At 33.2% G+C, this 27,434-nt stretch overlaps 1 protein-coding gene across 1 annotated transcript; it reads left to right on the top strand.

Annotated features, from left to right (window-relative positions):
• On the top strand, positions 1–22,954 carry LOC115977469 (phosphatidylserine decarboxylase proenzyme 2-like). The gene is made up of 21 exons (XM_031099331.1): positions 1–317; positions 419–498; positions 2,011–2,035; positions 3,910–3,969; positions 5,295–5,363; positions 6,049–6,141; positions 6,224–6,274; positions 7,665–7,748; positions 8,164–8,255; positions 8,929–9,084; positions 9,305–9,389; positions 13,231–13,342; positions 14,427–14,527; positions 15,763–15,810; positions 15,965–16,111; positions 19,734–19,829; positions 19,936–20,010; positions 20,111–20,203; positions 20,671–20,757; positions 20,886–20,936; positions 22,656–22,954. Exons 1-21 carry the CDS (start codon positions 126–128, stop codon positions 22,803–22,805), a joined length of 1,947 nt encoding a protein of 648 aa, XP_030955191.1. The 5' UTR covers positions 1–125; the 3' UTR covers positions 22,806–22,954.
• Positions 22,955–27,434: the final 4,480 nt, after the last annotated feature.

The raw sequence follows: 27,434 nt of genomic DNA on the forward strand, positions 1-27,434 counted from the left end.
TTCGTTAAAAAAAAGGAAAAAAAGAAAGAAAGAAGCCAGCCAACCATAAATTCTCTCTTTCTCTCAGACATTTCAGTTACAGACACAGAAAAACAAACACAGAGCACTGAAAATTAGATCAGAGAATGGGACATGGAAGCTCGAAAGGCATTTCGGAGCAAGACCTTGCGAAAGAAGAAGAACCATCGCGTCTTTCGCGGCTGAAGAATAAGCTTCACCTTCACCGCCGTCGTCGTCATGCCAACAATGGCTCCGCTTATAAAGCCCTCATCGATGCCGACGATTTCGCCGGAATCGCTAATCTCACTCTCAAGCGTGTACGTTGTTGTTGTTATATATGTATTTATTGCGTTGCTGTTTCATTGAAATGTGTGTTTGCTTAATTTGTTTGAACTGTTTTTTTTTGGAGTTGGTTTAGGCGGAGATGAAATTCAAGGACAAGTGGATGGCGTGTGTTTCTCTTGGAGAGCAGACCTTTCGTACTGAGATATCTGATCAGTTAAGCTCTGTCAAAACTCTTCTTTTACTGTTTTTCCTTTTATATATTTTATAATAATGTATGAAAGGTTAATATTAGGCAGTTATGGTATACATATACAAGTTTGTACAGTACTGTAGAATTCTCAACACTAGAGGGTGACTTAAAAAAGTTACTGCAAAGAATGATACACAAAAGGGAAGTAAATCTTGGAACTCAGAGAGAGAATTGAGTTGATGGAGGAAAATTATTAGGTACTTGTGAAAGGACGGTGACATGGCCCTTTCTTCTCTTACTTTATGGTGGATTTCATTGTGACTTTAATTAGTGGGGTCTGTTAGCATCTTGTTACCATATTTGGGAGTAGTTAATAATTACTTGATGAGAGTAAAACCCCAACTCACCAATGATTGACATGTCATAGACACACAGTTCACATGCTCTCTCTCTCTCTCTCTCTCTCAGACACACATAACAAACATGTCGTAAAAACTGCAAAGAGCTTTATGAATTCCTAATATGAAATTAATTTTGTGTCAATGAGCTCTATCTCAAATGACATTTCCTCCCTTTGTAAAAGAGTAAGTTGGAAGGTGAGGACATGGATTCAAGACTCGCTGTGTACCTGTGTAATTTACCAACCGAAAAAAGAAAAGAAAAGAAAAGCTTTGTGATATCATAATGAGCAAGTAATTATGTTATTAAGATTTAAATGAGTGATTGGAGGAAATTTCTGCAAACTTATTCACTTTTTTTGGGTTGGTGAAGCTTTGTCTATCATCAAACATTGAGTGGAGAGTAGAGACCCTGTATCTACACTTGGTTTTATTTTTGTTGCTTTCTTTGAGAGAATTTCAGTCAAGTTTTGTAAGTTGACTTCAGATCATGACTAGGCTTAATGGACTAAGATCAACTTGATTTGATGAAATTGGAAGAAACTCTCACTTAGGAATGGTGCTAGCATCATGGTTCATAAAAGCATGCTTTCTAGTCAATTTCTTACATTATAGTCTCTGTTCACTTTTCCGGATCAATGGCTAAATACTTGGAGAAGCTTTAGGGGGGGATATTTATGCTTATGGAGAGGTTTGGAAGGAGTTAGTTACTATATTCTTAGGTGAAAGAAGGTATGGTTACCTCTTTAGTATGGCAGCAAGCCAACAATGCACTGTTGCTATAATACACCTGTTCTAATACTTGGGGTAAGCTAGAGGGAGTAAGTCAAACACTGATGCATCTATTGCAATTCATTTTTGTATTTTTCACCCTATATAATGAAAGATTATTTGTTTTGGTATGTTAAACATTCATCTCAATTGATAATTCTCTTTGCATAGCAATGTAATTAGAGAAAATGGTCACCAGTCGTATATTTTACTTATTAATTGGAAATGTGTTCATTATTTACCATCTTTGTGAACTTGTTAAAAAATAATGTGATGTAAAGTTGTATTATCTTTTTGCAGTTTGAGAAACCTTTTACTTTGTTTTTGACTTTTATGTGTGTTGTTTTTGTTGTATTGGTGTTGCAGAACAGACAGCCCCGTTTGGAACTCAGTGAGTATATACCCTAAACAATTTCTTTTTGTAGCAATTACCCAAGCATCCCACTTCTTGTCCTCTATTTAATCATGCCATTACCTAGCATATTTTAGTGGAAATTTACTTGGTATGTAATCATGTTACCCAAATAATTTTCCAAAGCAATGTAGCATACTTCTTTTGTTGTGGTTGTACTTGATAGCCTTAGATTCTTGTTGCTATATTTTTTCATTTCTTTTTTGATTTTGGAATTGGGCTACTTAAGTAATAAAATTACAAAGGTAAGATTTCCTTATTAGATTTTTTTTTTTTTTTTTTTTTTTTTTTTTTGGGATAGGTAAGAAAAATGTATATTCAAAAAACTGTTAGATGCAAATTAGCACCAGCATATCAAAGGTACAAAAAAGATGGAAAAGCAAAAACATAAAAAGGCATTAATTACGAAGAAGAAGAGAGCTAAGGAATAGAGGAAGAGAGTCACTAAATGTGAGTCCCCAAGCCCTAGCCCAATCAAAAAGGGAACTAGAGAAGAGGGCAAGTAGTTGGTCCTCGGATTTATCCAAATCATCAAACGTCCACTGATTGCGTTCCCTCCAAATACACCACATCAAACACAACGGAACTAGGTTCCAAAATGTAAGATGAATGCTTCCCCAACCAATTCCACCAACTAAATAGAAAATCTGACACTGTACATGAGGGAACCCATGAAATCCCAAAAATTCTAAAGACAAAGCACCATAGTTAGTAAGTCTTTTCACAATGTAACAACAAATGATCCATTGTCTCACAACAACGACACATAATGCACCAGTCAATGAAGTCAAAGCTCCTAAGCCACAAGTTATCTCTCGTGAGGATCCTATCTCATGTGGCTGTCCAAACAAAGAAAGAGACACGCCAGGGTGCCTTAACCTTCCAAATACATTTCCATGTAAAAACAATGGAAGAAGGGCCATGTAACTTATGATAATATGAGCGGATAGTAAAATCCCCCTTTTTTGTCAACTTCCATCTCAAAAGATCACCATCAGTCACTGAAGGAAAATTGGATGCCAAGAATTGAAAGAAATCATTCACCACATCTGCCTCCCAATCATTAGGACCCCGAATGAAACGAACATCCCCGAATGCACCTAGTGTGTAATTTTCTCGTAGTCTCTCAAAAAGTTCACTTTTATTTATATATTTTAATATATTTTTTCTTGTCTAATTTTAGTAGATGTAAGCTATCTTTGAAATGTGTCATGGAAAGTGGGTGTGTGGTTTATGATGATATTGCAGTGCTTTTAGAACAATAGTTGTATCAATTCTGGCAACATTTGTATTTAAAATACGTTTAATAAGCTATATTAGTCTTCTGGTATAATTTGGTAGCTGTGGGAGAAAGTAAGCAATGCGAGTTTATATCATTAAAGGCTAGGATTCTAATAGTGATCAGATATGGGTGTGTGTAGAGCCTTGCCTGTGTGCTATGCATAGGTAATTTATGCCTTTTTAAGGATTCATCACAAAATTGGTAATTAGGGAAATGGTTTGCCATTCATGGGTTTATGGGTGATTAGGAATGAATACAAGAGTTTGAAGTGATCACACACTAGAAAGCAGTAGGGAGAATCTTTGATTATTTGTGTCCCTTGCTTAATGCTAACATGTTCTGCTTTTAAGGTTTAAAGGGGTATGGTCTAGCTATAACTAATGCTCTTTGATGATATCATCATTGTGAAAATCTGTTGCAATATTTTGTATGCTCTTCAAAATACTGGAAATTCAATCCATTTTGATTTTTTTTTTGGATAAATAATTTCCTTTGTATTTTATTTTTCAATTGTTTCTTAGTATGATCAAACTGCATTGGAACTTACCCTTTTTTAATGACTCTTCTGCAGGAAAAAAAACTTCTTTTGGAGAAAAATGGACCTCATATTGCAAGGATCTCTGTGTTTGAGGTGTGGAATACATTCTTGATCTCACAATTTGCCTTGTTTTTGCAATGTTATGCACCTTGAAGTGGGCGAGGTAGTTGGTCTATGAAGAATTTCTGATTATAAAATTTAGTTCAAAAGAAGAACAGAAATTAATTTATTAATGCAGTTTTTGTAGTAATTACTGTAGGAGGAAGAAGTTTGGTGCCCTGTGAAACAAGAATGGGGACATACTACACTTTTTTATTTTTTCTTGACATGGATGAATGGTGCCTACAGAGTATTCATAAAATTTGGATGCATCGTTGCCTTACACATAAATAGGGTGTTATTGTATGTCATGAGGGAAACTGGGAATGGCATAAACCAAGTAGTTTTGTTGTTACACAGTTTGCTGCAGCTATGGTAAGTGTATGAGCACGTAATATCATCCGAGTTCTCATATTTTTGGGTTGACATGTTCAAATTCATATATGATGAGGTTAGGTAATTTTTCTTTGATATAAAATTGACTTCCATCTTTATAATTTTGTTTCATTTTCTAGGTCTAGGACAGGGTTAAGCTACTTAAACACTCAGTTTGCTGTCTAAGCGCAATGGGCATTTATAAATAGGAGTTTGTTTTTGAAAAATTACTGCATGTCCCAAAAGCTTAAGTTTGATTGCAAATGATGAATTTAATCAATTTACCATTATTCTAACATTCATCTTGATGCGTGGACCTAGATTGGCCCTTATAAGTGGGGCCCAACATGTGAGATATATGTTTATAATGAGAAGTAGAATGTAGACAACATTTGAAATTAAGATCACTTGCTTTGATACCGTGATAAATTTCCACTTGTCCTAAAAGTTGAAGCTAATGGTAAAGAAATAAATTTAATTACTTAACTATTATTCTAACATTTTTGTTGGACTTGTGTTGATCTCTTCTTATGCTTACTATGGGCATGTGACACTTTAGGTGTTCCCATAATTTATGAGTATAATTGTTTGCTGCAGATATAGTTGTTTGATTATTACAGTCTGACTTAAAGTATTGTTTTCTTTTTCTCTTTATTTTTTATATTTTTGATATGTAGATATAACTAAGGCCCCCGCAAGGGATAAAACTTGTGAATGTACCTCTCTACCTATAGTGTGGGGGGGGGGGGGAGATGCTATTTGGTCCAAGGACCATTGACCATTTTTTGATAATTAAAGCTTAACTCATAGTTTTTCTTAAGATGCTTAACTTTCTTCCATCCCCTCCCTCTCCTATATTAAAATATTAAAAAAAGTGATTTAAGTTTTGGTATTATGTTTGTATATTGTGATTCATTTCAATATTTTTTCCCCATATTATGCAGACCAATAGATTGTCCAGCAGCAATATTGTAGGATATCGTGAGATTGATCTCCTTGAATTTATAACACGGGTGAGTAACCTTCATCATTAAACTAACTTTCATATTTCATTATTTACAATCATTAATTCCATAAAACTTTGAACCTGAAGTGTGCTGCATCAGTGAAACATCATATTTTGTTTTTGGTGAAAAAGGAAATTTAAATGAAATAAAAATTAAGTACTACAAAGTCTAAGGTAACTAACGCCCAATCATTTGTCAAATGCTGGCTTACAACAAGAGGAGGTGGGTATGAGCATTGTTTTAAAAACCAGACCAGACTGGCTGGTTCAACTGGTTGAACTGGGACCGGGCACCAATTTGGTCTGGTAAAAAGCTCCAATATTGGCCAAAACCCAGAAACCAGGGCCAAAACTGGTTCTTTGACTGAACCGGTTTTTAAAACCATAGGTATGTGTACATCACAAAAGCTTCCTCACAGATAATTCCTTCTGTTTCCCTTACAGAAAAAGTGATTTAATTTAAGTGGAGGGATGCAAAAGTAGGGGAGGACTAAAGTTACTATGTAGAGGTTTACAATTGTGTTTTTCTTTTCTACTGCATTCTCCAATATCATTGCTTTTATTTGAATCATTCACGTGTCGTTCAAATATGGTCTGGGTACGTTGTGTGCTTGATGCTTTTGTTTCACATTCACATGCTTTGTATCAAAGCTATTGCAGAGAGTTCATCACTAAAATGTGTTGTATTGCAGGATTCAGATTCAGACTTAGAGGTGTTTGACCTGTTAGATCCATCGTCATCTGACATATCGGTCGGAAGCATTTTTCTTTCATGTTCAGTTGAGGTGTGTAGCATGTAACAATAATTTTAGTGTATTGTAGATTCTTTGATAAAGATTTGTGATATTTTGTCGAATAAATTGACAGGATCCAATTGAAACAGAGAAAAGATTTGCAAGACGCATCTTATCTATAGTGGTATGTTCTATATAATATTCTAGTGTCTATTTCATAAGATCTTCATATAAACTCATTTGTGTTTCTAGGTCATTAAAGTTGCCGAGAAGTATCTTTTCATTTGTTTTTGTTTTTGATGCAAAAGTCAAAAGGCCATTGAAAGAGCAAAATTAAGGTGAAGTTCATGGGATGATGCTGTGATCGCAAGAATAGGGAAGCTTGGAAGCGATGTGGAATACTAGTATGTGGTATAAAATGTTCGGGTGTGAAGAATCAACAGATTCATCAAATGAGTAGCCAAATGAGAGAGTTAGCTATAGACTCTTTATTTACCTAGCAAAAAAATAAAATGAAAAGGGGAAATAAGGAAAGATAAGATAAGGGATGAAGTTATCCGTTCAAAGGTATACCTGTATAGGTGGCTTCTATTGAGCCAAAGATGAGGGAGAGTGTAACCTATACCCCAAAGGACTAGTCTAATACAATTGAGGCTCCTTATAGTTGTTTATAAAGCCCTCAAAAAGACTAGTCTAATAACAATTGAGGCTCCATAGTTTTTTATAAAGTCCATATCAACCTAGTATATACTTGATGTGGGATGGATAACACACCCACACAACACACACCTAATTGATATCCTATCAATTTAGGACGTCATGAACTCCTCTACTTAAATCCCTAACGTTCTTGTTAGGGCCATTTTGTGGGGTAGTGTGTCTGAGCCCAGATGGGAACTAAGTTGGCTTTGATACCATAACTAATAATGCAAGGAAAAACGCTATTCATATCTGTGCTATGCGCCAAAAGGACTAGTCTAGTCACAATCGAGGTTCCTTATAGTTGTTTATAAAGCCCAGATCAACATAGTATATGCCTTATGTGGGCATCCAAAACCCCCCACACAACACACAATCAATATCCAATTAATTTTGGGTATCACAGAGTGTCACTTAAGATGGTTTAGTCATGTGCAATGGAGACCAATTAATGCATTGATGAGAAGAAGTGATTTAATTCAAGTTGTAGGAGTAAAAAGAGATAGAGGGATGTTATTTTATGGTGATAATTCTACTATAAAAAAAAGAGGTAAGATAGACTGTTCTATCAAAAAAAGTATGACATTTACATTTTTATTTGTATATTTATAGAATTCGAGCTTTTCTCCCATTCAATGCTGTTTGATTCTCCGGACACATTATAGGTACCATCTCAATATCCTAGGTATCAATTCAAAAGTACAGTTAAAATGGTTGATTAACATAAATTTACACCTAGTCCTGAAACTTAGATGTAAAGATTCCAACTTGCTGAACCACGTAGATATATTTATCAGGCCTGGAAATATAAGGGCAGCTTGCTGCTTTCTCCATTAGTTAACATTGCAAATTCTTATCCCTTGTACTCATTGCAGGACTACAATGAAGATGGGAAGCTTTCATTCTCTGAATTTTCTGACTTAATTAATGCTTTTGGCAATCAACAAGCAGCTACCAAGGTCTGGACATTATTTGTTTTGGAAGCAATTCTTTGCATATGTTTTCCTTATAGTTGTTGTTATAAAGTTTGAGCTTACCATATTTCCCGAGTTTGGATTGGGATTTGGAATCCTGATTTTAAAACAATACATTTGAATGTATGTATCAATATAATACCATGTATTGTTTAATTCCTTTAATTAGGGGTAGAAAATGAGCTATTTGGATTTGTTTTAATCCTAATCCTCATTCTTAAGTGCTTGGTAGATCTTATTGGGAACTCAACTGACCTAGATTGTTGTGTCCTCCAAGTCCTTAAATTCAAATTGCTACCTTATGATATTTGTTTCTTTTTTTTTTTGGTTTGTGAATCTTATTTGTCTTAACAATATTTTCTTGCTTTCTAACTTACAATTTTTTTTTCTTACTTACTAGAAAGAGGAGCTCTTTAAAGTGGCTGACAAGAATGGTGATGGTAATGTTAGCATGGATGAGTTGGCTGACCTACTTGCTATTCAACAAGAAAAGTAATGACTCAATTAGGAGGAATGAGTTTGAATCATGAATTTTAGCTCTTATATTTTTCTGTACTTATAGCTTCCATCCCTGTCTATAAGCTGTTTCTTTTACCTCTTATGTGGGATATGCAAGGTAGATTTCATATTTTTAATAATGTAAGTCATTGATCATGATTTTCTTTATTCAATAATCATCATTTCGTAAGAGATACGATAAGGTGACTATCTTCTCTCTCCCACTCTCTTCAATCTTATATAACACGTGGACCGTTTCCCATCTAAACTATAGGGAGGGCTAGCTTTTCATATCTGTTATTGTTGGTTGTTGACTTGTTGTCACTTGAAGTTCAATTGGTAATCTCTTGTTCCCATAATTATTGTTGTTTTGAGGAATACACATAGTTTTAGAAAAAAGCATTTATTACAACTAATCATTTTGTGTGTTTTTTCAAAATACCCCTTATATTATTGATATTTTTATAATTTTTTCTTGTTGACCCCAATCTCCCCTTTGTCCTCCACAATATTGGATCTTATAAGGTTTTGATACACCCTCCAGCTGCCCATTTTTACCCATTACATATGTATGAAACATGCAGTCTTCATGAACTATGACACTTAATTAGTAGGTAATTGACTACCCTGTAACTTAGTCATAAATTCTAAATTTCTTGCATTGCAGGGAACCACTAATAAGTTGCTGCCCTGTTTGTGGTGAGATCCTGGAAGTTTCTCATAACCTAAACACTATGATTCATTTGACCCTCTGTTTTGATGAGGGAACTGGAAACCAGGTCATGACTGGAGGATTTTTGACTGATAAACAGGCTTCATCTGGGTGAGAACCTTGTTATTTATTCTTCATTGTTGACCCTTCTGTAAAATTTGAGTTTTATTTTCAGAGAGAGAGACAGAGAGACAGAGAGAGCACTCGGGGGGGGGGGGTGTCAATGTTGGCCATTTGAATATACAGTAATTATGCTTTATTTCAGTATGATGTTCATTATCATAATCCTGTGGCAAGGTTGAAATTGCAAGACCAAATTATATCTTTGTAGGTGGATGTTTAAACTAAGTGAATGGGCTCATTTTTCGTCATATGACATTGGGTTAAACTCTGGAGCAAGTGCTTCCCATATTGTGGTATGCTTTCTTTCCTGTTTTTTCTTTTTCTTCATACACATTGGGTTGCTCTATGAGTGAAGTAATTATAAAAGTGTTGAGAGATGAAACTCTTTGTGGCAACATTGCCTCATTTTTCTGCCTTGTTTGTGAACCCTTTTTGCAACAAGAAAAGATAATCGTAGTGATTAATTTCCTGTCTTTCACATGGTTACTACATATTCTAAAAGTTCACATATACATTGAACTGCAATGGTTTCTTCCTCATCATAATGTGCTTGACTGCTTGGAATATAACTATCTACCTGAAGAGACCAACCTTTGACATGTTAGCTTACATGATTGCTTATGCTTATAGAAGTCACATGTTATACTTGGAACAATGTTGTTACTATTGTTCAAAAATGAAATCTATCAGACAAGGAACCAGAGAAGCATTCAATGGAGAGATATTCGCTCAATGAAGTAGGAAATGGCATTTTGAATTGTGAACAAAGAAAATTTGAAAAACTGCTTTCATGTAGCTTTGCAAATAATGAGAACCAAACTACATTGGTGAGATGCCTCCCGAAAACGTTATGGTGAGAATCTCAACATTCTCCTGGGTGTTTAGGGATATTGCTGGTGATGAGGTGGGAGTTAAATTGTGGTGTAGTCAATGGCTGACACCCTGACTTAAACTTTTTATCTTAGCACAAACGCCAGACATGGTATGGTACTTTATATTTTCCATTTACAACATTAGGTTTCTTTGGACAAAATGTAAGCATTGTAATCAACAACTTGATTTCTTGTTGACGAAGTGTTAGACTTGAAAATTTGTTCAAGCTAATTTTACCTGGCAGCTTTGCCACAGATGTTGATCAATCTATTTTATAGGCTAAACTTTCCTCCCCCTCAAAATTTTCATCATCTTTCTTGTCCCCTACACTTTCTCTTTAGTTCTTTCTATTTATTTTAATGCTTGAATTGATTGGCAAGCAGTGGGAACAGTAGGAGAAAAAGCCAAAAGTTCTTGAGAAAATTCCTTGTCAGTTGGATGGATGCACATCATGAAACTTAAAATCAGAAATGTGTGGACTCTCAAGCCAGTTATTTTTGCTGCTAGGCTTGGAGAAAGTTTATGAGATGCTTGTTTAAGTTGAAGAAACTATTTGGTGGCAGTTGAAATTTCTATGGCATGATACATCGGTTGCCTGTTATGAGAATATAGGCCTTCTAGGTGCAGCTCACGTCTGAGAGATTATTAGAAATGGAAGGTGGATGTCGCCAAGAACCTTATAGCTCGATTGACACTTGTGTTTTCAATAGAGACGTCTAGGGTTCAAATCCCCCCTACCCAATTATCTATCAAAATATCAAAAAAAGAAATAGAAGGTGGATGTCATATTTGGGGCGTATTGGGTGAAGTTCTCAGCTAAAGGTTTGATGTGTGGCAATCTAGTTTGGAACTTTTAGTGGTCATGGAATAACTGTAGATAGTTTTCTATTGTCCAATTCGATTAATGTATCCCAAGTTATGCTCACTCCTCTCCTTTGGGTCAGGAATTTCTGAGAGCATTCTGTCTAGTGCTTTATGTACTGGGTGTAGGAATTTTAATGGATGGTGATTAAGCAGAATGCTATGGGTCATATGGTATGAATCGCTGAAAGTAGATTGAATGTTAAATATTTTAAGAGGGGTCAGTAAGGTATGTGCCCTTAAAAGCTCTATATTTGCCACTGCTGTGTATTAGCAGTCACTAGTGTTTTTTTGTAAATATTATTTTCACTTTCTTTTATTTAATTTATGAATGCCTAAGCAAATAGTTATAGGTAAAATGGAAAAGATGAGAATGAGATTCTGTGATGAGATGCAAGAGGAAGATGGCACTGGATTTATGAGTGTATGGAGTCCTGGTGATCACATTGTACATTTACTTTGGTGCGGCTTTAAGAAATCTTGCAGCTGAGAAAATAAAGAATTGGTGATCAAATTAATCAGTAGCTCTTCTAGTTTTGTGATCAGCTGTAGATCAAGGGTTTTGAAGGAATATTTGGAAAGGTAAAAGATGGAGTTGATTGAGGATTTGGGGGTTAGGAAGTGGAATTTGTTGGGGATGTTGGCCCTTGTTGTGAAGGATGGTGATGGCCTTTTATCTCACAATGAGATTGCTAAATTTCTTCTACATGAGGTGGTCTTTTTTTTCTCCAAATTAAATTACTTATTAGAAAAAAAATTTCTAGATGGGAACTTCTTAAATTTGGTTCAGAAGAGATTTTGCATGTAAAAAGAGATAGTTGGAAGCATAAATTGAGGGATATATGGCTCAAGTGGTGGCACAGTTGTTGAAAGATCTTCATGTCACAGAGGTCCAGGATGGGAATGCTGGCAAGTTGGTGTGGCTCCCTTCACCAAACAAAGGTTTCCAAATGAAGAGTTATTATCATGTTCTGAGGGTAGACAGGCAGATTTCCCATGGAAGAGTATTTGGAAAGTCCGTGCTCTTTGAGGGTGGCGATCTTTTCCTGGTGTGTGGCTCTGGGAAGGGTTTTGAAAATTAATAACAAAAGGAAGCAGGGTATTATTATTATGAAGTGGCGCTTCATGTGCAAAAGTCATGGGGAGGATGTAAATCATTTAAAATTTACATTGTTTTGTGGCTTGGGAGATGTGGTCTATGATATTTAGGTTTTTTGGTGTTTCTTGGGTAATGCTCGGGTCAATTTGAGATTTAATGGGAGAAGAGGCAAGGGGTGTGGCAGTTAGTCCCATTATTTGTCATGTGGTATTTTAAGTTTATGGAGAGAGCGTAATGCTTGGTGCTTTGAGGGCCACAAATTAAGTGAGGTGAAGTTGAAATATCTACCGCTGAAGACTTTATTTGATTGGACTTTGCAGTCCATAGCTTTTTTAGTCATGGTTTCTTGGATTTCATAGACTCCTTGAGTTCTAATTAGTTTTGTAGATTTTTTTTACTTCTTGTTTTTATTCTCTTGTAGTGTTGTAGTCTCATTATGCTTCTCGAGTTCTTGGGTAGAACCTTTTTTTATTTTATTTTAATAAACTTATAAAAATAGTTTCCTTTTCTAGCTTTTCATCTTTGTAGTCATGGTTCTATTCTTCAGTTATAGTTGTCATCCTTTTGTGTTGTATGATGAATCAGTTTGCTTTGTGTGTCTATGCTTTATCCAAAAATAAAAAATAAAATCTTTTGTGTGTTTATGTGTGTTTAAACTTCAAACATTTAACCTGTACGTGGCAACAATGATTACAGTGATGCTTAATCGATCGCATCAATACAAATTTAGCAATATATGTCTTGCACTACACTTACATTGTCATGTTTGTCAAAACATGACAATGTAAGTGTAGTGCAAGACACTTACTGATTGTTATTGAAATTTAATTTAAAATCATCCATCTTTAAAAATACCATACAAATAATCCATCAATCCTAAATAGAAAAAATGATAAGAAACACAAATAGAAGTGTCCAAATTAACGAAGCTGACCTTGGTCTTACCTGCAGAGTAATGCAAGTTCCACAAGGTTATTGACAATATTGCTAATATAATCATATGATAGAAAAAAAATATTAATATTGGATTTTAAATTCCATAAAAGAGATCTCAGCTTCTGTAGATGAGTAAAACTCTGATCACTATCAAAACAATGTTAGAAAGAAAGTCTGGATCAATTACTATTTCAAAATAGTGTAGAATACCCGAACATATCATCTCCTCATCAATTTAAAAAAAAAAAAATACTCATTTATCCTTGAGGGGATTTTACAGGAACACGGTTTGCCCCCCAAATAATCAAACCCTTCTTTATTATTCTCATTTACTTTATCTATCAGTTAATGGTGTATTGCTTTAGGTATTTGATCGGAGGACAAAGAGGCTTGTGGAAGAATTAATTAATGGAAAGATTGTCTTGTCAATGAGAGCTATCTATCAGTCAAAATTTGGGCTGGGCCTAATGGACACAGGTATTGTGTGAAAGCTGGAAATGTCAATTCTAAAAACAAGTTTTAGTCTTGCAGAATAAGTACATTGTCTGAACTGCTCTCTCAGGAATTCGATGAATCCTTATCTGGATGGTTAGGGACCCATGTTTATAATTCTGTTAGTTTGCCCAATAAATTCTATGAAATAACTATTGATAGTCTTCCACTTAAGTACTTAACTGAACTCTACTAAGCCTTAGTACTGACTAATTGGGGGTGATAGTCTACTGTGTCTTCCAAATTTTCAGTCCAAGCACTACCTTGATGTCTTAATTTTGTATCGATTGCTCTCTGATGCAGTTGTTGATCTTTAATTTCACAAAACCCATGACTTTGGGCTTTTCTGATCCAGTCCTTTTGCTACCTTTAATTTCTCAAAATATATTCTCATTGCCCCCCACTCTCCCAAATCCCAATCATTTATCTACTATTTCCATTAGTTTCCCTGTTAAAGGCTATTCTAAGTGCCTATACAAATTTTATTCTCTTGGACTAATTTCTTTACCCACACTTATCCATCAAAGTCTAGGAATTTTATCCCATTTCTCACTAAACCCTGGCGTCAATGTAGTGCATCACTTACAGAAAATGCCCTGGCTAACCTTTACCCATTTTTCACTCCATTAGGGGCTTGATGTTGCTAGTATGGGTTGCCCGATGTGTATTTGTATGGATCCATTCATATGAAGTGACTAAATTTGCAGCCCTTCTTTGTTTGGGATTGGGAGATAGCCTATGAGCAAAAAATACGACACTAAGCACTGACATAGGTGAAGTTATTTCCCTAAGAATATGACAAAAATTCTTGTGAATGCTTTTTGATGCATATACTCAAGAGCAACTATAGAAAACTGCAGTATTTTCTTAATCATTGTCTGCAGGGCTTGTATTTTATGCTTGATTGAATTGATCTTGGAGAAAAAAAAAACTTGTTGAGCATTTGTTTATTAGCCTAATGTTATTTCTGGGTTTTACATTTTTTTTATATTTTTTTTTTATAACTTTTTCATTTTTTCTAGTGTGATCTGCTGCATGTAAATTATGTTGCTGCACCATTTGGTCACAGGGGCAAAGGAGCTCTTACAGAGCATCTCCGAAAAGCAGGGGAGGCGAATGAGTTCAACTGAATCTACTAAAGATATACCAAAGTTTGTTGAATCTTTTAAGGCATGTAGCATTTATTACTCAATGATTTTTTTAATGATTCTTTGTTCCATATTTGACTTTCTTAAAGTACTTTTAGATTGTGATAATTTGGTTTTGACTGAAATGAATTTTAAAGATGATGTAGCTATGCATTTTCAATCACAAATAAGGATCTATTAGGTGAGGCTGCTCTAAGGGTGCTTAAGATTTTAATAATCACAAATTACTTCTATGCTGTTTGGTAACCTAGGGGTGCTTCCACTCTTTGTGGATTTTATAAAGCAGCTTGAGCTTTTTAGGCTGCTCTTAAGAGACAGTCCAAGAGTTGCTTTTCCAAGCAGCAGCTTTTAGAAAGCTGAAGCCATCCCTAACTGGCCCTAAATTAACAAAAAATGCATCAATTTACACCCTAGGGACAACATATGCCAAAACCTTTCTTCTGCAGTAATATTCCAAATATATTCTATAAAAAGATAGTATTATTACATTTGAGGTGTGTTCTCTGCTTGTATATGATGTACCCGATTTGAAATTTTAATTTGATTTGTATCTCTATATGTGGGGAGGATTCGAGAAGTACAGTTGTCCAAATCAATGCAAGCACTCTGTTGAAGTATTTCTGGCATTGGAAATTATGTCTTTTTGTCTTGTGCAATTCTGAGTTTTCCTCATACATTTGTGTGTGTAGGTGTTATGCTCTAGCTAGATTTGATTACGCATGTCAGTTTGGGTCCATCCCTATTCCCTTGTGTTACTAGATTCAAGACCAATTTTAATTATTATACTCTTGGTGATATCAGATGTTCACATAGTTAAGTCAGTATTCCCAAAGACCATTGATTCTTTCCTGAGTAATATCCTAATATGTAACTTCTGAAGATAATATTAATCCCGTTTCTTTTCATGTCTTATTGGATTATACTAATATGTTATAGGTGATAGGGAGATTTATAATTTCTTTCATTCAGCCAAAAAAATAAAAGGAATATATCATTTCTTCATCTATTCATGGTTTCTTTGGATCAAAAAAAGAAATATCAGGTTGTGGATGGAATGCGATAGATTGTTTATCATGTGGGTCCTTAAACATATTTTAGCTATCTCCTTATATCGATTTTAAAATTATTGTTCTTGACTCCTTTGTATTGTAATGTCTAAAATTTTGAATGAATTAGTGTGCACTTTTCATATGCTGAGATCACATGCATTGAGCTACACCCTCTTATAAATGATGTGCTTTAACTATTGTGTTGTAGGATCAAATCAATTTGGCAGAAGTCAAATACCCTCTGGAACATTTCAAGGTAGGTCAGGACTTTTATAACAAACTGAATTTCGTTATATTGTTGCATGCAAATAAGGCTTCTGCTTGTTTCTTGTAATATCTTCACCTTATTTGCACACTTGGATTTTGTTCTGATCTCTCAGTTACATAAGCTTTTGAAACTTTGCATGCAGACTTTCAATGAGTTTTTCATAAGAGAGTTGAAGCCTGGTGCAAGGCCAATTGCCTGTATGGAACGTGATGATATTGCTGTATGTGCAGCTGATAGCCGTTTAATGGCATTTAAATCTGCTGATGATAGTCTAAGATTTTGGATTAAGGTACTTCCTGCACTTTCTATTGGAATTTTTCCCATGAAAATTTCCAAAGATCATTTAGTGCTTCTTGTTCTCACATTTAGTAACAGATATTTCAGTTTAAATTTGAAGGTTGACGATTTGGAATATTGACACACAAAAACTGGTTTAATGAAGTCTACAAGTTAATCAACCGAACTCGCAATGTAGATTATACATTACAATGATGCCAATCTAGCTTGAACCTTCATGACTAAATCTCACATATGATAGATTACAAGTGTTGGTGCTTGCACTATGTATAAGAGTGAAACTTTTCTGTTTCAGCTCTAAAGTCGAGGGTGGAGGAGGGGAGGAGAGGACGTTTGGTACCATGTACCACCTACTTCTTATTGTCCACATCAACTAGATTGACCTGATCACTTAATACAAGTAATGTTAGCAGCTTACTTAAAAAAAAAAAAGAAAAAAAAAAGTAACATTAGCAGAAGAATTATGCTGACTTTATGATGAGAGCATCCCGCCTCTTGTAACTGCAATGAAATCTGTCTTCAGCACATTATTTACTAGGAAAATTACATGATTCCCCTTGTAAGTTTGGGGTTAATTTTAAATTAAACCCTAGATTTTAAATAGTTTCAATTGAAACCTGAATTTTTTACATTGTTTCAATTCACCCCTTCAAAGAGTAACTATAAATTATGACTAACGAAAAATTGACTAAACAGCATCTAAAACTTATTTGTGCACTAAAATACCCATCACATGTACACCATGTGGTATTTTGGTGATAAAAAACTTACAAAATGATCACTCTTCATTGAATTCTATTTATTTGTTATAAAGCTTTTAAAGTAATTTTAAGAGTTATTTGGTACCGAAATATGATGTGATTCACATGAAGTATTTGGTGTCTAGATTGGTTTTAACTACAATTTATGTCAATTTCTGTTCTTCTACGCCATTGGGATTGCTTGGGTTCAGTCAATGCTATGATGGAATCTTGAAGTGGGATGAAAAGGCGTTGTAGGTATGGAACTGTATGGGGGTAGGGCCAGCCTGTATATGGTGCTTTTGGAGAGAAAGAAATCAGCGGACATTTAAGGGGAAGGAGCTGCGTATACTGAATCTCAAGTTTCTTTTCTTGAAAACTCTCTTCAAATGGGCGACACTCTCTTTTACTCTCTCAACCTTTTCTCTGAGGGAATTTTTAGACTCATAGCTAATCCTATAGCTTGCCTTTCTTTCTTTTGTTTCTTTCTGTTTTCTACATCTCTGTATACTTCATGTATACACTTTTTTTTTGGGTAGGTAATCAAAGATTTATTTCATAAAAAGGACATCATGTTCACGATGGTGAACACTCAGAACTTAAAATGAATACAAGTACCTTAGGAAGAGATACAAGTAGAAATAAGAAATTCAGAAATGGAAATACATTGTGTAAAACCCCAAATTTTACCCCACTGAATTAAGGTCCCAACTAGTATAGGTTTCAAAAGATCTATTAATTCTATTTATTACGCTCCTGCCAAATTAACCACATCAAACAAGCTGGAACCGTATTCCAAATATTAGAGGAATGTGTCCCCGGCCAATTCCACTAGCCAAAAAGAGGGGAGGCTACTGTCTTCGGCATCACCCACTAGATTCCAAATATAAAAAAAACTTCACTCCATAAGGCATACGATCATCCTCATCACACCAGCCCATGCAAACACCAATTAACCAGTGGTAAACGCCTAAGAACCAGATTATCAATGGTAAGAATACTATCCCTAGCTGTTGTTCATAAAAAGAAACACACCCTTTTAGGTACTTTTGTACTCCAAATGCACTTTTAGGGAAAAGGGATAGAAGAAGAGCCATCCGGATCAGCTAGCAAGTTATAGTAAGAGCGAACATCAAAGACACCAGAACGATTCAACTTCCAAGTCAACGTATCATCTCCTTCACCCCTTGGCATATTAGAATAAAGATGCTTAAGCAGAGAACATGCTCTCTCTACCTCCCTTTCATGAAAAGCTGGTCGGAATTGTAAATTCCAGCTTCTATTACCCCCTTCTAAAGTAGAAACAACCAAATGAGAAATCCAAGCTTCTTTGGAAACAGATTGGATAGAGATCCTTTAGAGGGATAGGCCCACTCCAAGGCTCATACCAAAAATGAATACGATGGCCTTCCCCCATAGCATACTCCACCTATCTAAAGAAACTCTCGGCTCCTGCTCTAATATTCTTCCATAGTCCACAGCCATGGGTCCCTCAAACATCCCTAGTACACCAAACCCCACTACCCACTCCATATTTGGTTACTATAACCTGACGCCATAACCTGTGAACTTCTTTCCCAATGTGCCATAACCATTTACCAAGCAAGGCTTGATTAAAAAAACCCACCATCCTTATCCCCAAACCACCTTCCTGTATCGGTAAACAAACCTTCTCCCATGTGACTAAAGAATATTTAAAGACCTCATTAGAAGTCCCCTAAAGGAAATTCCTTTGTATCTTCTCCAATTCGGCTGCTACAACTTGAGGAATAGTGAACAGAGATAAAAAATAAGTAGGAAGGCTTGAAAGAGTACTCTTTAACAAAGTAGGTCTGCCACCCTTAGAGTATAATTACTTTATATATATACTTATAGGTTGGGCTCAACTCTCAAGTTACTCTTGGTGTAAATTTTAACAATGTTACACCTTAATTTTTTTTTATTGGATGTGTCTTTTGATAAATTCACAGTTAGAAGAGAAAATCCAATATTAATTGATGAATTCATTAATCTCCTTTACAATATTTTTATTTATCTAATTATAAAATTTTAGATACATAGTTTATTGATTGAATAGTAAATAACATATGATTAACAAAAGTTGATGTGTGTTAAAAATAATGATAACATATAATCCAACAGTAGGGATTTTGAAATATTAATGCAATTAAAAGTTATTGAGTGGTGTAACATTCATAAAGATTTACTCTAGGTGTAACTTGATCCAGTTAATACATGTGTGTATATATACATATATAGTGATAGTAGCCTAAAGCACACTAGTCTAAGTACAGGTTGAAGACAAGCTTTGCTTTCCCTAATACCCTTTAGGGGTTTCAAACTACCAATAATTGTTATAAGAGCTCTTATTTTCTTCCATGGATCAACCCTTTTCTAAATAAGTTTGTGGGAGTCAACTGACTGTCTGATGCCATACTACATACATTTCACCCTTTAACAGGGCCACAGTAAGGGGGGGAAAAGATGAATGTTATAAACAAAAGGCAAAATTACATTGTTGGTTTCTAAAGTTTATGCGTTGAGCAATTTTAGTCCCTTATGTTTTGAATGAGTGCTTTATTCCCTAAAGTTTAAAAAATGAGCTATTGGTCTCTCCGTCTAGTTCCGTTAACTTTCTTGAGTATGTGGCTAACGGAGTGATGAGGTGGAAATTTTTTAATGACGTGGTAGCTGACATTATATTCAAAAAATTATACAGTGGCCAACCTACTTGTGATATAAATCACCTAGAAACTGGGATGTTATGTTCTTTAAAATTGCAATATTGAAGTCCTTATTCTTAATACATTTTCATTTTAAATTCATGTGTTGGACAATATTGTTCACCCCAGGATTATCATTGGTTACTTATAGGGTCGAAAGTTTTCAATTCAAGGCCTGTTGGGGCAAGATGTAAGTTCCGGTGCTTTTATTGATGGACCATTGGTGATATTTCGTTTGGCACCACAGGTATTTTTTAAACTCTTGCCTTAATACATTGTACCATGGATGTTTTAAAACTTAATTTAGTCTAATTTCAAATTTCAAACTTCCTCACCTATCAATTGTGTTTCAGGATTATCATCGTTTTCATTTTCCAGTTTCTGGAACCATTGAGCAGTTCGTAAATATACCTGGATGCTTATATACAGTATGCTGACAAATCTATCTTATAAATCCTTGTTTGAATTGCCATTTGTTTCTTGTTTGTCTTCAGATTTTCTTAACTGTTTTTTTTTCCCCCCCCTTAGGTCAACCCCATTGCTGTCAATAGCAAGTACTGTAATGTCTTCACTGAGAATAAGCGAGTTGTATCAATTATTTCGACTGCAGATTTTGGAAAGGTTTGTCAGTGTAATCATTTGTCTTATTCAATTTGTCTCTTGATACATGATGATAAAACTAAGTGATTCTTCAGATGTCAGTTCTGGTAATGTTCTACGCAATTCAAGTTATTTTGATATATGTATTATTGCATGAAATATTAAATCATCAAGCATCATCTTCTTCATTGTTTGGCACTAGACAATCATGGTGCTTATGTTTTCTCTCTTTGGAGTAATGTTGGTGATGCCTAATACTGTGGTTGTTCTATTGACTTGCACAAAAGACTTTTGTTATATCTTTGTTTGATTTCTGTGATCTCTTAAATTTTAGAAGTTAGGTTTTTAGTTTACTTTGCATTTCTCGTGTACATCCCATGTACATGAGTTGTGCCCTTTCTTGTGCTTTTTATAGGATAGGACCAACACTTTATCATTCGTGAATCATGGAGGACTAGATGAGAACTTTTGAATAAAATTTTAAACAGGTGGCTTTTGTTGCAATTGGAGCAACTATGGTTGGCAGCATCAGCTTTTCAAAGGAAAAGGGTGATCATGTCAGGAAGGGAGATGAGGTTTTTGATTCATAAATTGATGCCTTTTATCTATTTATTTTATTATTATTTTTATTATCATTTTTATTTTTAATGTTGAAGTATGTATTCTTTGCTTCTGATTGGCATTTCGTTCCTCTAATGTGCAGTTTGGATATTTCTCATTTGGTGGAAGCACAGTTATTTGTGCTTTTGAGAAGGTATTAATTGATTGGATTTTAATATATTACCTCTAAATGTTCTAATTCATTTAATGTTATATTTTTAAAAAGATCAACATTTGGTTTTCTAAGGCATCTGGCATATTTAGCTAACGCAATTCATTTTTTCATTGTTAGAACCATGCTCGTTCTCTAGTCTTACTCTTTGTTTTAAATTTTTATTTAATACACAAATGGGGCAAGAAAATTCTTGCTGAAGCACATGTTCATTTACATAAATAAACTTGAAATGAGTATTTTCCTTAATTTTCAACTCTTGGAAAATGCAGAATTCTTGCATATGTGGACTGATTTTGCTAGTTTATAGACTGATGTTTATTTTCCATTTTATTTGCACATTTGGTAAATATTTTCTTCAAAGTTATTAATGAATTTGCTACAAAGGCCTAGATGGCTTAGTACCGGGAACATAATTAGGTTGTGTCTGGTATTGGCTTAAAAAGCCAATTTTTTTACTATTTGGCTTATTTTTCTACTATTCAGCTTATTTTTGTTACTATTTATGGGTCTTACTGTACTATTTCAGCTATCTTGAAAAGTTTTCAGTTTCAGCTAATAAGATGAAACTGAAATTTTTTTGTTGAAAATACTGTAAATAAAGCTAAAAAGCAACTGAAATAGTATAGTGAGACTCATGAATAGTACCAAAAATAAGCTGAATAGTAGCAAAAGTAAGCTGTGGTGCAACTTTTAGATTGTAATGTTTTCCTTGCATTTATATTTAGTTTAGAGAGTTATTGATATGCCACGCATTTTGTATGTATAATATTTGCATGTCACTTGTCTAACGTTAGAAATTACTTTTGTAATTAATTTATTTTACTTACCCTCATTTTTTTTGGGTGATTTGCTTGATGCATCAGTTTGGAATAATTGACAAAGTACTAGATGTCACTATGTCAAGTATAGATCTAAAATGAGAATTAGAATCCTTGTCTACCTGTTAGGACAAGGTTGATTTAAATATGGTAGAATATTTTTGGAAAATTTTATCCTTTTCATATCTAATTTCCTAATTTAATTAGGTGTCTATAAATTATAGGGAAAAATACACAAAACCCCTTTTCTCTAAAACATGGAACCCCTTTGAGTTTTTTTTTTTTATTTTTTTTTATTTTTATTTTTTTTTTTATTTTTTTGAGGTTTTGAGTGTATTAGTGTAATACTTAACACTGTAACAAAATTTCCCTGGGGTTTTTGATTGTAACATAGGAAAACCTCTATTATTTGAACTTTGAAGTAAATCCATTTCATGGTTAAGATTAAATTCTACAACTCTAAAGGTGTACAAACTCTGTACTTTTACAAATTTAGAAAATAAAATCTTAAACACAGTATTTAAAGAGCAAAATTTTGGCCAACGGGGGCTTGGTTCAGTTGGGTATGGTTCGTTCGCTCTGCCTAACACATTCAGGTTCGATTCTTGCGACCAGCAGGAGTTTGTTGGTGGGCATCACATCCCTAAGCGTGTGTGCTCTACCCGGGGGTTTAATATAACCATAAACACTCCCATTTTTTTGTCTCAAAAAAAAAAAAAAAGAGCAAAATTTTGTGCTATTTGCTCATAAAATTAAACTGCATATGTAGAATTTTTGCTCTTATGAAAGCTATTTCTACGAATGATCAAATTTGGTGGTGCTATATATAATATCAGTAACTATTGTAAGTATGTAGCTTAATCTCTGGATTTTTATGCAGGGTGCGATTGAGATAGACGAGGACCTTCTATCAAATAGCGCCAGATCACTCGAGACATTGGTTTATGTTGGAATGACGTTGGGTGTCTCCACAAAGAAACTATCAGGAAATGGGCTGCCGAATTTGGAAAGTTGTAATTTAGGTGATTGAGACATTATTCTTTGGGATACCAAAGAGAGGTCGTTTCATGTAAATTATATATATTTTTTTTGAAGTGCATGTAAATTATATTAAGCGGATAGTTCTTGTATATTACATGACTCAAATCAAAGCCATATATTATATAAGTATTTCATGTATATTGTTTGTACTAATTTGTGTGAATTCTAATATAAATAAACCGTTTTACGTTAGCTTATCTGTACTTAGCGTAGGCTCTTTACTAATTATTTAGGCAAAATTACTTTGTTGATCTCTAAAATTTACCTACTAAGGGCTTTTGTTCCCTAAAGTTTGAAATGAACACTATTGATTCCTTGAATTTAAAAAATAAGCTTTATTGGCCCTCATTTAACTTCTGTTAGTTTTCTTATTTATGTGTCTAACAGAACAATGACATGGCATTAGAAATTACACATAAGCGAACTCAACTTTTAAAACTCCAACTCAACAAATCTACCAATATTACAACTTTTACTCCTCCCTTCATTACCCCTTGCTAGTTCCTATACACCATCCAAGGCCGAAATGACTAGGTCTGATCTTGGATTTCCCCAACGCCATTGACCTATTAATGCAAAACATTTTATTTCTACCCTTTTACGAAACACTCAGCCATAAGTGTGAAGTGTAATGTCAGGTCAATGATTACCTTCTTCTACTCCCTCCTCCTTAGGGGAAAAAAAAAAACCGTCTAGATTATAATATATGACTACTGAGGGGGAAAAAAATTCCCAAATTAAAATACATGATTAGATTAACTGGGCTCATTGGTCTTTCTCTTATCATAAATGTTGACCAGTGAGAAATGAAAAAATAGGTGCATTTAATTTTTGTTTTTTGTTTTTTTGAGAAGAACATAGGTGCATTATGTATGTTGTAAAATAATTGACTTAAATTACTAATATTGATTGTGAAAATATTTTGGGCTTAAAAAGGTTCTCCAAACAAATAATAGGAACTAGCCTCTGAGCACGAGCTCACGCGCGTGCTTAGAGGCTCTTGTATTTTTTGGATAAGGGTTAATTTAGAGCATTTATTATAATTTGGGATTACTACATTTTCCAATTACAAAAAAAACTTAAGGGTGTGATAAGTATCATGTGTGGAGAAATAATTTTTCATCACACCCATAGATTTTTTTTGTGATTGGAAAATATAGTAATCCCAAATTATAATAAATGCTCTAAATTAACTCTTACCCAAAAAATAGAAGAGCCTTTGAGCACGCGCTCAGGCTAGTCAATACTTATATTATATTTTATAAAGTACGTAATATTTTCTATGGAGTAGTATATTAATAAGATTTTTGTTAAAGGAAATGCTCCTAAAAAGATCCTAAAATTTAGTACTACCCATCCATGTTTTTTTTTTTTTTTTTGTTTTTTTGTTTTTTCCTTTTTGGTGTTGTTGATGTTGTTCTTTTTTTCAAATTTTATGTATGACAGTTGTCATTTTTTGTCTAATCCTAAAATGTAGTTTTTTTTAATCCTAAAATTTAGCCATTTACTATACATCCATAACATAAGTAAATAAAAGCTTAAATTGAAAATTTTATGGCAAGAGATACACGTTAATTGTATAAAACCACAATTGTATTTTGAGATTTTTTTTTTTAATAAAGTATTAAATGGTGCTTTAATCTTAACAAAAGGCTAATACAATTGGGAATTAATGATTAGAAGTATCTAGAAAAAAAATTGTATAAAAAATTCATTATTGTTTGTTGAGAAGGAAAAAAAAAAAAACGATAAAGTATTATTAAATGTGGTTTAACAAAAACCCAATAGGAATAATAATGAACTTTTATTTTAATTCGTCAATGCTGTTCTTCTAAATTTTTTATTGAACAAAAGTACACTAAATGTAGTTTAAGTTCATAGCAGTAGGAACAACATCCAAATTCACGTTTAAGTTCAAATTCACGTTTTCCCTTTTTTTTTTCTTTTAAATCTCTTCCATATTTTGAAAAAAAAAAAGAGTTCTACTATGAAACCACTACTATAACTTCTCCATCCATATCCTTATATTTAGGCACTAATATATTTGATTTTGAAAGAAAATAAAAGGCTAAATTTGAGGGAAATTTAAAAGATTAAGGTGGGGAATTGGTGTGACCCTATCCTTATTTAAAAGTTTATCAAAAAAAAGAAAAAAAAAAAAACTACACATTTAAAAAAAATCCCATGTTCTATCCATGAAATATTTTAAAAAATCCCATTTTCTATCCCACATTTAAAAACTACTTGACCACCCTTTTTTTAACCCAAATTCATGTTTTCCTCTTTTTTTTTTTTCTTTTTTTTTCTTTCTTTTAAATCTCAAATATTTTGGAAAAAAGAAAAGAAAAAAGACTCCTACTATAAAACTACTACTATAACTTCTCCATCAATATCCTTATATTTAGGCACTAACATATCTGATTTTGAAAGAAAATAAAAGGCTAAATTTTAGGGAAATTTAAAAGATAAAAAATTTAAATTGAATTTGACATAGAATTATACAAATGATAAATATAGTTTCTATTACAAAAGAATTTTTTTTACAACAATTTCTTAGATAACAACCACTTTATGTGAGGTTTAATACATATAATAATTCTTGTAAAATCTCTCACCCGAACTTATCTAATATTCCATTCCAATGACTCCTCAATGCAATCCAAAAAAATTGTGCGTACGTGAACCTGAGAGAGATAAAAGAATTAGGGTTAAACCAAGTATTTTTTTTTTTAAAAAAAAACTTTAATCAACAAACCAAAGTTAGCGTGCGTGTTATTAAAGATAATAGCATAAGTTTGTTAGAGTTTGTGTTTGATTTAAATTTTGATGAGATCATTTTTCCTGAAAATCCTATTAAAATTGTTTAGAATAAAGATAAAGATTTTTTAGAATTTAACTCTATCATGGACTCTTTAAAATCTTATCACCACATCATCAACTATTTAAATAAAAAAGTAATGGAGATCTAAAAAAGAAAAAAAAAAGGGAGTTAACGTGTCAAAATTACTTTAAAAAAAAAAGAAAAAAAGAGGAGTTAACATTTCAAAATTACATTAAAAAAAAAAGAAAAAGAAAAAAAAAAGGGAGTTAACATTTCAAAATTACATTTTAAAAAAGAAAAAAGAAAAAAAAGGAGTTAACGTGATACATATTAAAAAAAAAAGTATAACTCAAGGTTGCTACATACCTAAATAAAAAAATTTAATCAACAAACCAAAGTTAACATGCGTGTTATTAAAGATAATAGCATAAGTTTGTTAGAGAGAGTTTGTGTTTGATTTAAATTTTGATGAGATCATTTTTCTTGAAAATCTTATTAAAATTGTTCAAAATAAAGATAAAGATTTTTTAGAATTTAACACTATCATGGACTCTTTAAAATCTTATCACCACATCATCAACTATTTAAATTATTAACTAATGGAGATCTAAAAAAAAATAGAAAAAAAAGAAAAAAAAAGGGAGTTAACGTGTCAAAATTACATTTAAAAAAAAAGAAAAAGAAAAAAGAAGGGAGTTAACATTTCAAAATTACATTTAAAAAAGAAAAGAAAAAGAAAAAAAAAAGGGAGTTAATGTGATACAAATAAAAAAAAAAAAGAAGAAGAAGAAGGTAGAACTCAAGGTTGCTACATACCTAAATAAAAAAAAATTAACGCCAAAAACATATACAATGATGGTAAAAAAAAAAAACTAAAAAAATTTAACACCAAAAACATATACTATGATGGTAAAAAAAAAGTTCCTTAAAAAGAAAAAAAAATGAAGAACGAAAAAAAAAAAAAAAAGAAGTGAGGAAGGAGTAGGAAATAGTAATTAATCATTTATATTTTGATCATTAATTAGGGAGTATTGTGGTAACTATTTTTATTTCAATTCCAAATTTTTAAATAAAATGTAAATAAAGACTATTAAAGGAAGTAACGGAAGGCATACTGTTTAACTGTTCACGAATAATTTTGAATGCTTCTTTTGTAACATAAAGTAGCCCTGTCTTTGGATTGCAATACCTACAACATGAAATAACAATTCATTAAGAAGTATAGCGATAGAGTATATGAAGGAATCATTCATTTCAAAATTACATTTAAAAAAAAAGAAAAAGAAAAAAAAAGGAGTTAATGTGATACACATAAAAAAAGAAAAAAAAGTAGAACTCAAAGAAAGTCAATCATAAACAAAAGAAAAGAAAATAAAGAGGAACTTGCAAAAGATAGAACCTGAAATTTGTTGGAGTTTCTGACAGTAAATGTCTTTAATCTAAAGAAAAAGAAAGGAGGATATAGAGCTAAACTAAATGTCTTTAACCTGAAAAAGAAAGTGAGATAGAAACTGCAAAGCGTACGTGAGTTTGTGGGTCTTAAAGTATAAGGATTTTAATTTACATATTTATCCCCGTTAGTTGAAAACTTGTAAGTGGGTATGATGAGGGTATTTTAGGCATAAAAAATGAGGAATCCAAACAGGGGAAGCCTCTTAAATAGTAGTATAGATTAAGAAAATTAAGCACAAAAAAAAAAAAAAAACCCAAAAGCACAAAAAAAATTACGTGATTTTGCAATGGTCTACATCCATGTGCCATTGTAAGAAAATTTCAATATATTAAATTTGGGAGAAT

Source organism: Quercus lobata, chromosome 2 (genome assembly GCF_001633185.2).
Source record: "Quercus lobata isolate SW786 chromosome 2, ValleyOak3.0 Primary Assembly, whole genome shotgun sequence".
Classification (NCBI taxonomy): domain Eukaryota; kingdom Viridiplantae; phylum Streptophyta; class Magnoliopsida; order Fagales; family Fagaceae; genus Quercus; species Quercus lobata.